This window comes from Mandrillus leucophaeus, unplaced genomic scaffold, assembly GCF_000951045.1.
Source record: "Mandrillus leucophaeus isolate KB7577 unplaced genomic scaffold, Mleu.le_1.0 Scaffold838, whole genome shotgun sequence".
NCBI classification, from domain to species: Eukaryota; Metazoa; Chordata; class Mammalia; order Primates; family Cercopithecidae; genus Mandrillus; species Mandrillus leucophaeus.
In genome coordinates, this window is record NW_012109119.1 from 157,690 (window position 1) to 171,182 (window position 13,493).

The 13,493-nt window shown below is 33.8% G+C and overlaps 1 protein-coding gene across 1 annotated transcript in view; it reads right to left on the reverse strand.

Annotated features, from left to right (window-relative positions):
* MNAT1 (MNAT CDK-activating kinase assembly factor 1) overlaps nucleotides 1–13,493 on the reverse strand; it is a 184,041-nt gene that overhangs the window by 88,324 nt on the left and 82,224 nt on the right. The window contains exon 5 of the mRNA XM_011968313.1: nucleotides 9,882–10,007. Within this exon, the coding sequence (XP_011823703.1) occupies nucleotides 9,882–10,007 (126 nt within the window). The remainder of the gene's footprint in view (nucleotides 1–9,881; nucleotides 10,008–13,493) is intronic.

A 13,493-nucleotide genomic window follows, 5' to 3' on the forward strand; every position in this document is an offset into this window, starting at 1 on the left:
CTGGCTATAGGATAGAAGCCTCCATAAAAACCCAAAAGGACAGGATTCATTGAACCTCCAGGTTGCTGAACACATGGAGGTGCTAAGATGGTAGCCCACCCTGAAAGGGCAAAGAAGATGCATGTACCTTCCCACATACCTTGCCCTATGCATCTTTTCCATGTAGCTGTCCATCTGTATCCTTTGTAACATTCTTTATAATAAACCAATAGACATAAGTGTTTCCCAGAGTTCCGTGAGCCACTCTAGCAAATAACTGAACCACAGGAAGGGATCATGGGAAACTTTTTATAGCCATTTAGTCAACAGCACAGGTTACCACCTGGAGCTTTCGACTGATGTCTGAAGTTGGGAGCAGTCGTGTGGTACTGGGATCTTACCCGGTGGGGTTTGCACTAATTCCAGTTAGTGTCAGAATTGGGTTAAACTGTAGGAAATCCTGTTGGTGTCTGCTGCAGAACTGCTTGGTGTGGTACAGAAAAGAAAAGAAAAGAAACGAAATAACAACCATAAAAAAAACCACACATTTTGGAGATCAAGTGTTCTGTGCTGAGTATGTGTAGCAGGGGAAAATTTGTTGTTTTTTCCCTACTATATAGGAGTCTATAGATAAAATAACTAGTAAAAAATACACGGTACAAAATTAACAATTATTAAGTCACAAACCCCACCTTCAATCATAATTTACTGGTCTATTATAGTTTTTATTTGTATCTCTACCTATTTATACTTAGTATCTTTACAATGAGCCAGGCATCCTGAGAGTTTTATAAAATGACTTCACAAAATACTCAGGAACTCTATAATGTAGGCATAATCTCTTTTTTAAGAGTTGAGTAATTAAGGCTTAAAGAGGTAAAGTGATTTGCCCAAGGCCCAACAATTAGTATACATAGTAGAGAAGCCACAATTCAAACCTCTAATAATATTATAAGGACAACCTGTTTTAAACAATTCTGAAATAACAAAATTCAAATTTATAATTTTAATCATGAAGCTATTCATTTCATAAAAATTTTATTTAGGTCACATTAAAGTACTCACCAAGGATTATCTTAAGTCTTAAGAACCTCCATTTTCTTTAAAATAGAATGGAATTAACCAAATTTCTATTTACTTACATGTAACTCTTCAGGGATATCCATGTGAAAATTAGAATATACTATAACTTTAGTGAAATAACATAACTGGAGACATTTAAAAGCTAAGAGAAAATAATCACCTGATACTCACCTAGTTAATTATATGCCAAAAGATCTGATAAGATTATTAATTTGATTTACATTTCAAAATACATTTATAGATTCAAATTAATACTATGTGTATATCACAAGACTTGAGAAAGGGCACATGACTTCTTTAGTTGTTACACTTTGATCTACCACATAAGTGCAAATTATATATTAAAAATAGAACAAATTAATAACACTTGGTCAAGTTTGGTTTTCTGTTTTTTGGCAAAATGGTAAAGTATCTAAGCTGTTTGGCACAAACTTATGGTTTTATAGGACATAACTGACTGCTCAATGTAATTTTTATTTTCTTGTTCAGATACAAATGGGTATTAATTTTCTATAACTCATATTTTATCAAGGTTAGATCTTCCAATGAGTTCAGAGGAATATGCAGTGCTTGAAAGCGAACAGCTAAATCCTATTTGTTGCACTCAGAAAAGGCGATTTATATCACAAATGAGTACTCTGCTCCCTTCTGGCTCACCCATAGATAATATTTTTTTAAACTCAGGGTTTTTTAACATCAGGGTTAAAATACTTAAAAAGTTTTCCCCTTTGTTAATGCATGGTATGTTTCTCCATAGTACTCCCCAAACCAACCACAGGCTATCAAAAGTACTTAAAAACAATTCTTACATTATCTTTTGACATCCATAGGTTATCTTTGTGACTCAGTTTATTTCCAGTTTGCATACAAACAAAATAGAATGAAGAAGCACCAGAGCCATAGAATCTCATTCCTAATTTATGTGCCTTCACTTGTTTCCAAAAGACTAAGATTTACTCGCATGGATATTTATTGACACAAATTATCTAGTAATGAATGGGGGGGGGGAACTTTGTGGTCTGTTCACTGGTTCAACTAAGAATGATGTAATGAAGAATAGTAACCATAACCATAAGCTACATAAAAATAATTAGAATTATTTGTAAAATGATAAAGAAACAGAAGGCTGCATAATTATATCCACAGGATTTGAAACAAATAGATCAAAATAACTAACACCTGACCAAGAAACAAAGTTGTAGCTCTTACTTTAAGAGTTCAAAAGCTATCACCACACAGAGGGCACAATTATATATAAAATGAAGTTTCTGGCCGGGTGCTGTGGCTCATGCCTATAATCCCAGCACTTTGGGAGGCCAAGGCAGGCGGATCACAAGGTCAGGAATTCGAGACCAGGCTGGCCAGTATGGTGAAACCCCATCTCTACTGAAAATACAAAAAGATTAGCCAGGCACGGTGGCACGCACCTGTAGTTCCAGCTAACCAGGAGGCTGAGGCAGAAGAATCATTTGAACCCAGGAGGCAGAGGTTGCAGTGAGCCAAGATCGCGCCACTGCACTCCAGCCTGGGTGACAGAGTGAGACTCCGTCTCAAAAAAAAAAAAAGAAGAAATTTCTCTTATTCATGCATAAAATAGTGATAAGTAGAACTTTCTTAAATACTGAAGTCACAAATTACATAATTTCTCTAAGACCCTATGCCTGACGCTCCTCCACCCCCTGAGAGTTTAATTCCTATAAAATATACTTCAAATAATAAATCCGGCACAACCTTCATAATATTCCTAATCAAAATATGTTCACTGACTGACTGAACTCCACCTATGTGAATATGTAATAATTAAATCCTCATTTCTTAGTCATTATTTTATGCCCATTTTGAACCCTTCAACTTTCTCAAGGTTATTAAACAAAGAAATTCAGTCTTTTCTGTCACATCTCAAAAGATCTATTTCCAGAAACCTTAATCATATTTATACATCTTTCCTTGGTTCCTCTCCAAGTTGAACACATCCGACTTCATTTTACGTTTGACTTTTTTAAGTAGAATAGATCAGGAAAAGAAAGTTATTATGCTGACTCCTGTCCCTTAAATTACCTAGTCCATACAATCAGCCCACTATTAGAAACAAGAGCTCAAATCTTAGCTCTCACAGGATACCTGAATCACAATGTATAAGTTTATTAATATTTTCATTAATTAAATATGAGATGTAATAGAAAGAAAATTAGTTTCAGTGTCATCTTTTAAATGTGATCTAACCTCTCAAAGACTCAGTTTTCACATTTGTAAAAACAGGAATACCATCTATTTTATGAAGACATGAAAACAGAAATTAATACCTATTATAAAAAAGAACTATCATAGGTCACAAATTCTTAAGTAATGTTTGTATTCCTGCATATCCAGCAGCCAGACCATGCTGGCTTATAGCAGGCATTCAACAAAATCAACCCCTGGGATATAGATGCTTAATGTTACTTTTCATCCTTCATTTCAGGATTGGATTTTCTAAAAAGAATAAAAATACTTAACTTCATAAACATTTAGACTTTCATCTGTATTCTGTGTCAGTCTCCACATTCAATAAACAATTGACACTAATAAATTCACGTAAATACTATGCTATTCTAAATTTTACCTTTCCCTTGAACCAACTGTGATTTTTATTTCCAGTTTAGCCATTCTAGTGGGTATTTAGTGCCGTGTTGTGATTTTAATCTGCATATTCTTTCACCAGTCACTAATGAGGCTGAGGATTGGTTATCCTATTTTTAGAAATGCCTGTTCAAGACTCTAGATCATATATATGAGTTATTTATACCTTCTGGATCTAAGCCTTTTATCAGTTACATATGTTGTAAATAACTTTTGTCACTTTGTGGCTAGTTTTTTTCCCACTCTCTTAAGGATGTTTTTATTGTTTTACTTTTCTATTATCCATCTGGAAATGATCCAATGGGGTGGGGGTAAGTGATCCAATACTTTAACACACATTGAGAGTAATATAACTTAAGTATGTGACAGAATACTTATAACAATATTCAGCATTTGGTTCAAGGGCATTATAAAATAATTCATTTATATATCTAACTACAAAATATAACAAACATTAATGGTAACGTTATGGTTGCCAATTATTACTACTTACCACATGGCTAGCATACATTGGGCACCAGTTTTAGCATTTCATGTATAGATTTCAATATTCTGAACAATCATATGAAGTTAGCATTTCTCAACTTCCCAAATGAGAAAACAAAGTCAGAAGAGTAAAGTAATATCTTACCCATGGAAACATATCTAATAACAGTAAAGCTGGGATTTAATCCCGTTATGCCCATTTTCTTTCTTCTATACTTTACACTTTGGTAGTTCCTTATTAAGCAGTATTTTTCTTTACATTATTTTAAGATATGTTAATACTTCTGACATTTGAAAGTTTGAAACCGATCATGAATATCTGATATTATTTAAGTACCTACATAGCCATGATCATATAAAACGATGTTCAAATATGAAGCCTCTGCCCTCAAGATGTTTATAACCTAATAGCTAGCACACATATGACAAATAAGGTAGACAATTTTAAAATTCAAAAAAAGTAGCTGGATGGGCAGTTGGGGAGAAAAATGGATACATAAAAGGAAAGAAAAATATTCATATATTTACAAATCAAAGCTTGGCATTTTTGTATTTATCACAATCTCAAAATAATGGTGATTTCTTTTTTTTTGTTTTGTTTTGAGACGGAGTCTCACTCTGTCACCCAGGCTGGAGTGCAATGGCTTGATCTCAGCTTACTGTAACCTCTGCCACCCTGGTTCAAGTGATTCTTCTGCCTCAGCCTCCCAAGTAGCTGGAATTACAGGTTCCTGCTACCATGCCCAGCTAGTTTTTGTATTTTTAGTACAGACGGGGTTTCACCATCTTGGCCACGCTGGTCTTCAACTCCTGACCTCGTGATCCACCCGCCTCGTCCTCCCAAAGTGCTGGGATTACAGGCATGAGCCACCGCCCCCAGCCTTTTGTTTTTGTTTTTTTTGAGACGGAGTCTCACTTTGTTGCCCAGGCTGGAGTGTAGTGGCACAATGTCAGCTCACTGCAACCTCTGCCGCCCTGGTTCAAGCACTTCTCCTGCCTCAGCCTCCCAAGTAGCTGGAATTATAGAAAATTAAAGGTAATAGAAGTCTTAAATACCACTCAAAGAAAGATGTTCAGAAGAACATAAAGGCAATGTAAAGATAAAACTTTTTTTCCTCTCCAAATCTATATGCCTTGCTGCAGAACGTTAAACATTATTAAAAACAAACTCAGGGTAAGATACCTCTTCAGGCAAAAAGAAAATCTGTGCAACACATTACCCCTCCTCAATCCCCACTCAAAAGTAATCAGATAAACAGAGAGCACTGCTGCTAACAAGCTCTCACAGAATTCAGGGATAGCTAAAGGGAGAGTACTCGAAGTAGTGAGTTTTCAGTTTTAGAATTTGATCCCTTTGTCAGTCTTCAAGGTTGCTGACCTTAAAGCCAGGGTGTAAGACCCACCTGTTCATCCAGTACTTTAAAAGGCAGAGTAGAGGGAGGTTTATTAAATTTGCTCCAAGATGAGCTGAGATTGAAACTTCTTTCATCATTAAAAGTGTGCTCCTCAGCCGGGCACAGTGTAATCCCAGCACTTTGGGAGGCCAAGGCAGGCAGGTGGCTTGAGCTCAGGAGTTCAAGACCAGCCTGGGCAACATGATGAAACCCCACTGCTACCAAAATTACAAAAAATAGCCAGGTGTGGTGGCACCCACCTGTAGTCCCAGCTACTAGGGAGGATGAGGTGGGAGAATCGCTTGAGCCCAGGGGGCAGAGATTGCAGCGAGTCCAGATTGTGTCACTGCACTCCAGCCTGGTTGGAGCAAGACTCCATCTCAAAAAAAAATAAAAAATAAAGTATGCTCCTGCCTGAGCACACTGGCTCACACCTGTAATCCTAGCACTTTGGAAGGCTGAGGCGTTACAAGATTGCTTGAGACCAGGAGTTCAAGACCAACCTGGCCAACATAACTAGACCCTGCCTCCTCTACAAAAAAAAAACAAAGAAAAATTTTCTTAAAAATTAGCCCAGAGTGGTGGTGTGAGCCTATAAACCCGGTTACTTGGAAGGCTGCAATAGGAGGATGGCTTGAGCCCAGAAGTAGGCTAGAGTGAGCTAGGATCTCACCACTGCACTCCAGCTTGAAGTGACAGAACAAGATCCTGTCTCTGAAAATAAATTTAAAATAAATAAATAATTTTAAAAGTATGCTGCTGAAGCAACTTTGCCACAATGGATATATTTCCTAATCTCCTCAAGGAAATAAATTGCAGAGTATTTTGTTCATATCATGTTCAGGTTAGCAGATTTATGAATCAGTGCTCTCCAAAAACTTTTACATCTGGCCATTCCAATTCATTTCGTTTTTAAATAAATAGAACATTATGAAACACAGAAAGACTACCAGCAACTACTCTCTCTAGTTGAAAAAAGGATGTAGATCTGATGCTGCCTCTCTTTAGGCCAAAGAAAAGCACTTGACTACCTAAGAGGTCTACCCAGGTTATATAAATTTCAAAATGTACCACAGGTAAAAATTAAAAGATAAGAACACAGAAGAGGAGGAATACATAATCTGTAATTCTCATTGGTAATGGAATGTAAAAATGTGATAGAGCGATGGAAATTTAGATATATCTATAAAATTTTTTTTTTTTACTTTGGCTGTACAGTGCATCAAATTCTTCTTTACCCAAATGTGAATCTCCCAATGGCAAAGCAAAATGCTCTGAAGTTAAGAAAAATGGGAATAATTTATTCAAAAAAGTTTTTTGAATAATTACACAGTACAATATTTAGTCCCCACAAGAACACATAAAGTTAGATCACAGAACACATTATGTCCTTAAGGAAGCTCATCTAAAATGAGACCGGCATGGAAAATAGCCAATTGCAATAAAAGGCAGGAGCTACAATATATAATAAAAGTACATATAAAATGTCAGGGGAAGCATCAGAATATGTAATTAAATTCCACACAAAAGACGGTTCATGAAAATCACACTTGATTGATGCCATAAATTATAAGTAAAGTTTTCATAAGCAGTTAAGTATATTCCAAACAGAGTAAACACCATAAAGTCACAGAAACTTGAAAATACTTCAGGATCTTCATTCTATTAAATGTGAGCCTAATATGTAAGATACAGTCATTCATTCAAAAATATTTAATGAAGGTCCACAGTGAACATTCATTAAATAGGTACTAGAGACAAACCTCGTTCTAGGTACACAGAATTTATATTCTAGCGGTAAAGATAAACATTAAACAGTGTACCTATAAGACACTTTCTGATAGTGATATATGTTATAAAGGGTTAAAAACCATAACATAGGCCAGGCATGGTAGCTCACGCCTGTAATCTTAACACTTTTGGAGGCCAAGGCAGGAGGATCACTTGAGCTCAGGAGTTTGAGACCAGCCTGGGCAACATAATGAGACCCTGTCTCTATATTAAAATTTTAAAAAGCATAACACAATGTGGACGGGGGCAGGAGAAAGATACTTCAGATAGAATAGTCAAAAGGTCAGTGTGAATTGAGCATAAGGAGCAAGGCAGAGTAGGGAAAGTATTCTCTTAACAGTATCTTTTGTCTGTTTCTAGAAAATGCTGTTTCTTACCTTAGGCCTTCTTTACTCCTCTTTTCTCTACCTGTATTTCTGCATGGCTAACTCCATTTTACCATTGACTTCTTAGTACAAACGTCCCTTTCTCAAGTGAGAAAGTAGATAGCATTCTGAATTTTATTCTAAGTGTACTGGGAAGACATAGGAAGATAGTAAGCAAGGAGGTGATGAGCTGATTTTTTTAATATTGTTTATTTATCATCATTCATTTATTAGGAAACTACCCAAAGGCTTATAGACTAGATTATGGGGTACACAGATGAATAGAGAGACCAGGTGGAATGTTACTGCAATAGTACAGTAAAGAAATGATGGCAACTATCCCAGGATGATAGAGGGGGAGAGAAGTGGGTAGATTCAAGATAAATTTTAAAAGTAGAGCCAACTTAGTACAAAAGTATCTAGATTTTCAAATTCTATAGTCAGCAACTGGAAAAAAAAAAAAGTTGCAAAAGACTTAAGATGAGTTCCTGTATCTTCTACTTAGACTGTAAGCCAGATCTTATTTTAATATTACATATACTATAAAAGAAAGAGAACTAGAAAACAGGAGCAGCTGCTACACATTTGCTAAAGTGGAAGCAACAATGAAATTAGAGTAAATATAACTTTATCCATTGGGGTCAACAGAAAGAAACAGTCCTTTGCCTCTTAAAATTAGAGTATTATCTCTAATTTAAAATATACTTTGATAACGTTTTGAGGCATTCTTTCTTGCATACTCATCATGCTCAATTTACAATAGGGGATACATTCCTGAAGTTTGTAGCTACATCGTGTCATCTGAATACAAGACTTCATTCCTGAAAATAAATGAGTTTACTGGTAAAACCAGTAAACTCCCACCACTTCAATATTGCATGTCATTAACACTGACTTTGAAATGCAGGCATACAATGATAAAAGCCAAACAAAAATTCTGCAACCTCCATCATCTTGAATTTTAAAACTATGTATAAAAATGAGTTTTATGTATATAAAAAATATGTAAAGATTTAAGGAATAAATTAGTATAGCCATCTGTGTTATCAACTCATTATTATGAATAAAAACTAGCCTCAATTATTGAGAGCTTACTATAAGCCAAGTACTACACTGTGCACTTTGTTCACATTCTTTCCCAACAAGTTTATGAGATCGGTATTATCATCACCATTTTATAGATGAGGAAAAAAAGGCTTATTAGAAAGGGAAAGTAATTTGCTCATGTCAAGCAGCTGGCTAAATGGGTTGTTGAGAGTTGAACCCAGGTCTGTTTGGATTCAAAGTCCAAATCCATAACCATGACTTTGTAGTGCTGCCACAACTTTTTTAAAACCAGTTTTTAATTCATATAGAGTAGCTGTACATATTTTGTGATACTTTTATTTTAATACCTGTGTACATATATGCAATAATAAAAATAGAGTAATTGAGATATCTATCACCTCAAGCATTTATCTTTTCTAACCACATATTTTATACTACTCTAATGAGACTATTTTAAAAGATAATTATGAATTTGAATGTTACATCTTTAGAGTGTCTACATCTCAAACATCTAAATGTTAAACACATGTTAAAATTAATATGCCAAAGTATATATTTTCTAAACAAACAAAAAAAAAATCTGTCAAAGTATACAAAAACATCATTGGCTTATAAAATCTTTCCCTTGAATGCTAAAATAAACAAAATATAAAAATACAATATAAAATAAAGTTTTTTAAACCCAAATTAATCTATTCATCAGTCTAGAAACTAAAAAATGGCTTTCAGATTTTTTTAAAATATATATGTGAAGAAAACTGTTTAGAAGAAAACATTAATTGATACATTTACTTTCCCATTTCATATCTGCAGATGGTAACTACTCTCCAAACAATATTTATAAATGTTTTTCTACGCTACAAGCTTAAAAATGCAAGTAGAGTAAGAAAGTCATACAAACCCAATTCACATACAAAAATATTGTGTTGTATACTTTGAAAATTATTTGTTTCACTTTCCTCATACTGCGCCCATCCATATTTCCAGACATCTAAAACTAGATCAGACACTGTTCTTAAACATCTGAACATTTCGGTTTACTATAGAAATGGTGAAAATTATAAAGCATAATCCTTGAAAAAATATCTTTCAAACAAGCAATTAAAATAAGGCTTACCATTTTGATGCCTGTGGAAAACGTCACTGGTTTTACAGGTTTGGGTTTCTCAAGTTGCATTTCTAATTGGGTAGATCTATCTTTATGCTGAGCCAAAAGCAGAGCAACAGGGAGATCAGAACTCTCCTGTAAGAATAGTTCAAGTTCAATAAGAAATGTAAAAAGGGAAAACTAAAAACAACAAAACTTTTATTTTAAATTATGTCCTTTCCATAAGCATTTCATGTCAAACTAAATATTCACATTACCGAGGACACTTTACAAAAAATACTAACATTCCATAATAAGAAAAGGCTGTTGTAGACTCATAAATCAAAATAACCTGCAAACAAGTATTTTTATAAAATCCACATTAAAAGTTCCTATTTCAACTAGCAAACCAACCACATTTATTAAAACGAAAAAAATAAGCTAATCACAGAAAGCATACTACAAAGTACTATAACTTAGATCAGATGTTTATCTAAGACGCATTCTTTTTACCAGTAAATTTAGACCAGTTTGAAATTGTTTCCCATTAGATTTCACCTGAGACCGTTTGGAAATGATCCTTGTTCTATTTTGCACAATGAAACTATTGTAAGTACAACCAAAAGCGTATTTATTTTCTCCTTTTCTAATTTAATTTTAAAATTTAAGTCTATGTTTTTTAACTTAAGTAACAAAATGACAGTGAAACATTTTAATATCTTATATTAATTCTAAGCACACTGACACATTTTAATACCATGAGCAAATTACTAATTTTTATACGTAGACTGTTATTTATTCTGTTTAACAAGAAGTCCTCTTACATCTTTAAAGGGCTGTGGAACTAAGGTCTAAACTAAATGATATCCAGACATTTTCCTTTCTGAGTTTTCAGTTAAATAAGAACCCAAAAACATATGCAGAAGGAGGTACCAGGAGGAAAAGATCTCTCTCTCTCTCTTTCCTACACACACATACAAACACACACACACAGAAAGAGACTGAGAATTTTCTGTATCTATAAACAAAGATGAAGGTAAAAACACATTTTTATCTCCTATACCAGGATTATGTGCTAAAGCATATTGTTCAAAGAGGCTATAGATGTTAAAATAGTGACTACACAGAATTTAATCCTGAAGAAACTCTATTATTAACATTTCACAGCATAAAGTAAACATACAGATTTGAATTTTCTTTCCAAATCTAGCAGCTTAACAATTTTTTAGGCACAAATGTGGTTAATTAATATACTTAAAGGAATTGGTTTAAGGTTACAGTATAGAAATAACTCAAGCAACTTAATTCAATAGAATTGTCCTAGAATAAAGTTGCACACCAAGATTTTATAATAGAAGTGTTTTGCAAGAGCAGTATTACAAAGATTAAAACTTTTAATAGTAAATGGAAGAACATAAATTTTATTTATTTATAAGATATAACCTTATTAAGGGGCAAAATCATTAAGATCTGGCTTTAACAATAATGAAGGAAAAGTGATGAAATATAGTATGAGGAGAATATACTAGAATACCTTTTATATTCTACACAAAGTATTAGTAATGCATGAGTAACTGTATTGCTAAAATTCCTTGCAGCTATTCTAGATTTATATTAAGAATTTTATAATAAAATATAAAATTAAAGAACATTTTTAATGGGCTGTGGCCAAAAAAAATATTTTAAAAGCTACTCTATCTTTTCACATGTAGAAACTAACAAAAGAAAAATAAATTTCCTTAGCTAAAAAGTTAAAAGTATTGCTTTTCAATTTATACTCTAAATCAATTCAAGTGCTCTTTCTTAACTGGTATTTCCTTTAAAAAGCAAAAATTCTTATATAAAAGCAATGTATTAACTTCAAAAAAAAAAGTTGCTAGTCAAGACTTTGGCTTGTTTTAATCCTGGTTTCACATTCACATAAAAGGAACTGAATATTAAAGTGTCTTGGTAAACAGCTGAAATCTAATAAAAACAAACATTCTAAGGATCTAAAACAGTTTTGATACTGAAGCAAAGAATTTAGTTCCAACCTACTCTATTCTATTTTAGCACTCAAATTTTGAAGCTTGGAAGCATTACTAAGTGTTAAACTAGAATTAAGTAGGAGTTCCAACAACAAAAAATATTAATGGAGTAAAATAAACTATGTGAAACATGCATGCTCTGGGGAATACCTAACATGCAGATTTAGCCTTTCAAGTTATTTCATTCTTTGCATTACATTTTACCTTAAAAGGTTCCCTCACCTATATTAATTGCCTGAAGGCACACTGTTTAATATTTAAAGAAATTTTAATAAGAACTGCCTGTAGTACTCATTAAAAGCTTTATAATGACCATTTTTAAAAGATTATTTTAACTGACTTTCAGCAAGCCATCTGGCAAACAATATTTCTAATAAAAATCACCTACTGCGTTTGACAACAATATTAGCCCATACAAAATTTAAGACATAAACTGAAGCGAATTTTCAAACAGGAATATAAAAAGATTTAATAAGTCAGGACCTGTTTAAACATCTTTTTCCAAACTGTTTTTTAAAATTGAATTTACAGTTAGGATTAAATAAATGGACCTTTTAGCCAACATTACTGCAAATGCTAAGCCATAAACATTAAGACCATAACATTAAAATCCTGTCACATACAGTATAATATAACGTGAATACTTTTTAAAAGGTTAAAAAGTGACTTTTGGCACAAAGACCAGAACCAAAAACAGGAGGAAAACAATTCTAATAAGTAGTACTTGTGTAAATTAGGTCCAGAAATTAACTCTAAGAATTAAGCTTCTAGACATATTTACAAATGCTATTGTTTTTTAAACAAAATCTCACATATGAACATATACAGAAAAAGAAATACATTATTTTACTTAGTTAATAAAGATTCAAGAGGATAAAAATAAATTTAATGAATTTATGTCATAAAAATTTAAAGTATTTTAACATTTACAACAAAAAATTTATAAAGACTGAAAAATAAACATAACAAAATCTTTAAAAATAAGTTTAAAAATGAAAACCAGAAATTCAAACTGCAGTGGTATTCTAAACCAATCTGTTGTAATTAATTGCACTAATGAATACAGTAAATTACTAAGAATTATTTAACCACCATGTTATATGATCTAAGCAGTGAGGAAAGTATGTGCAGTAATGACTTGCAGGTGAGGAAAACAGGAAGTGGGAGAAAGAACTCACAAAAATCAATATTAACTCCAGATTACACACAATGTACAACAATGGTAGTTTCACATCTTGCTTCATGCCTCACTGAATCAAAGGTGAGCTTCATGCCAATAGCAGCTCAGTGAGGCAGCAAAACAGTACTTTAAAGACTAAAAGAATATGCAGCTGGGTGCGGTGGCTCACGCCAGTAATCCCAGCACTTTGGGAGGCCAAGGCGGGTGAATCACAAGGTCAGTAGTTCATGACCAGCCTGGCCAAGATGGTGAAACCCCATCTCTGCCAAAAATACAAAAAAGTTAGCTGGGCATGCTGGCAGGCACCTGCAATCCCAGCAACTCAGGAGGCTAAGGCAGAGAATTGCTTGAAACCCAGGAGGCGGAGGTTGCAGTGAGCCAAGATCACGCCACTGCACTCCAGCTAGGGAACAGAGCAAGACTCCGTCTCAAAAA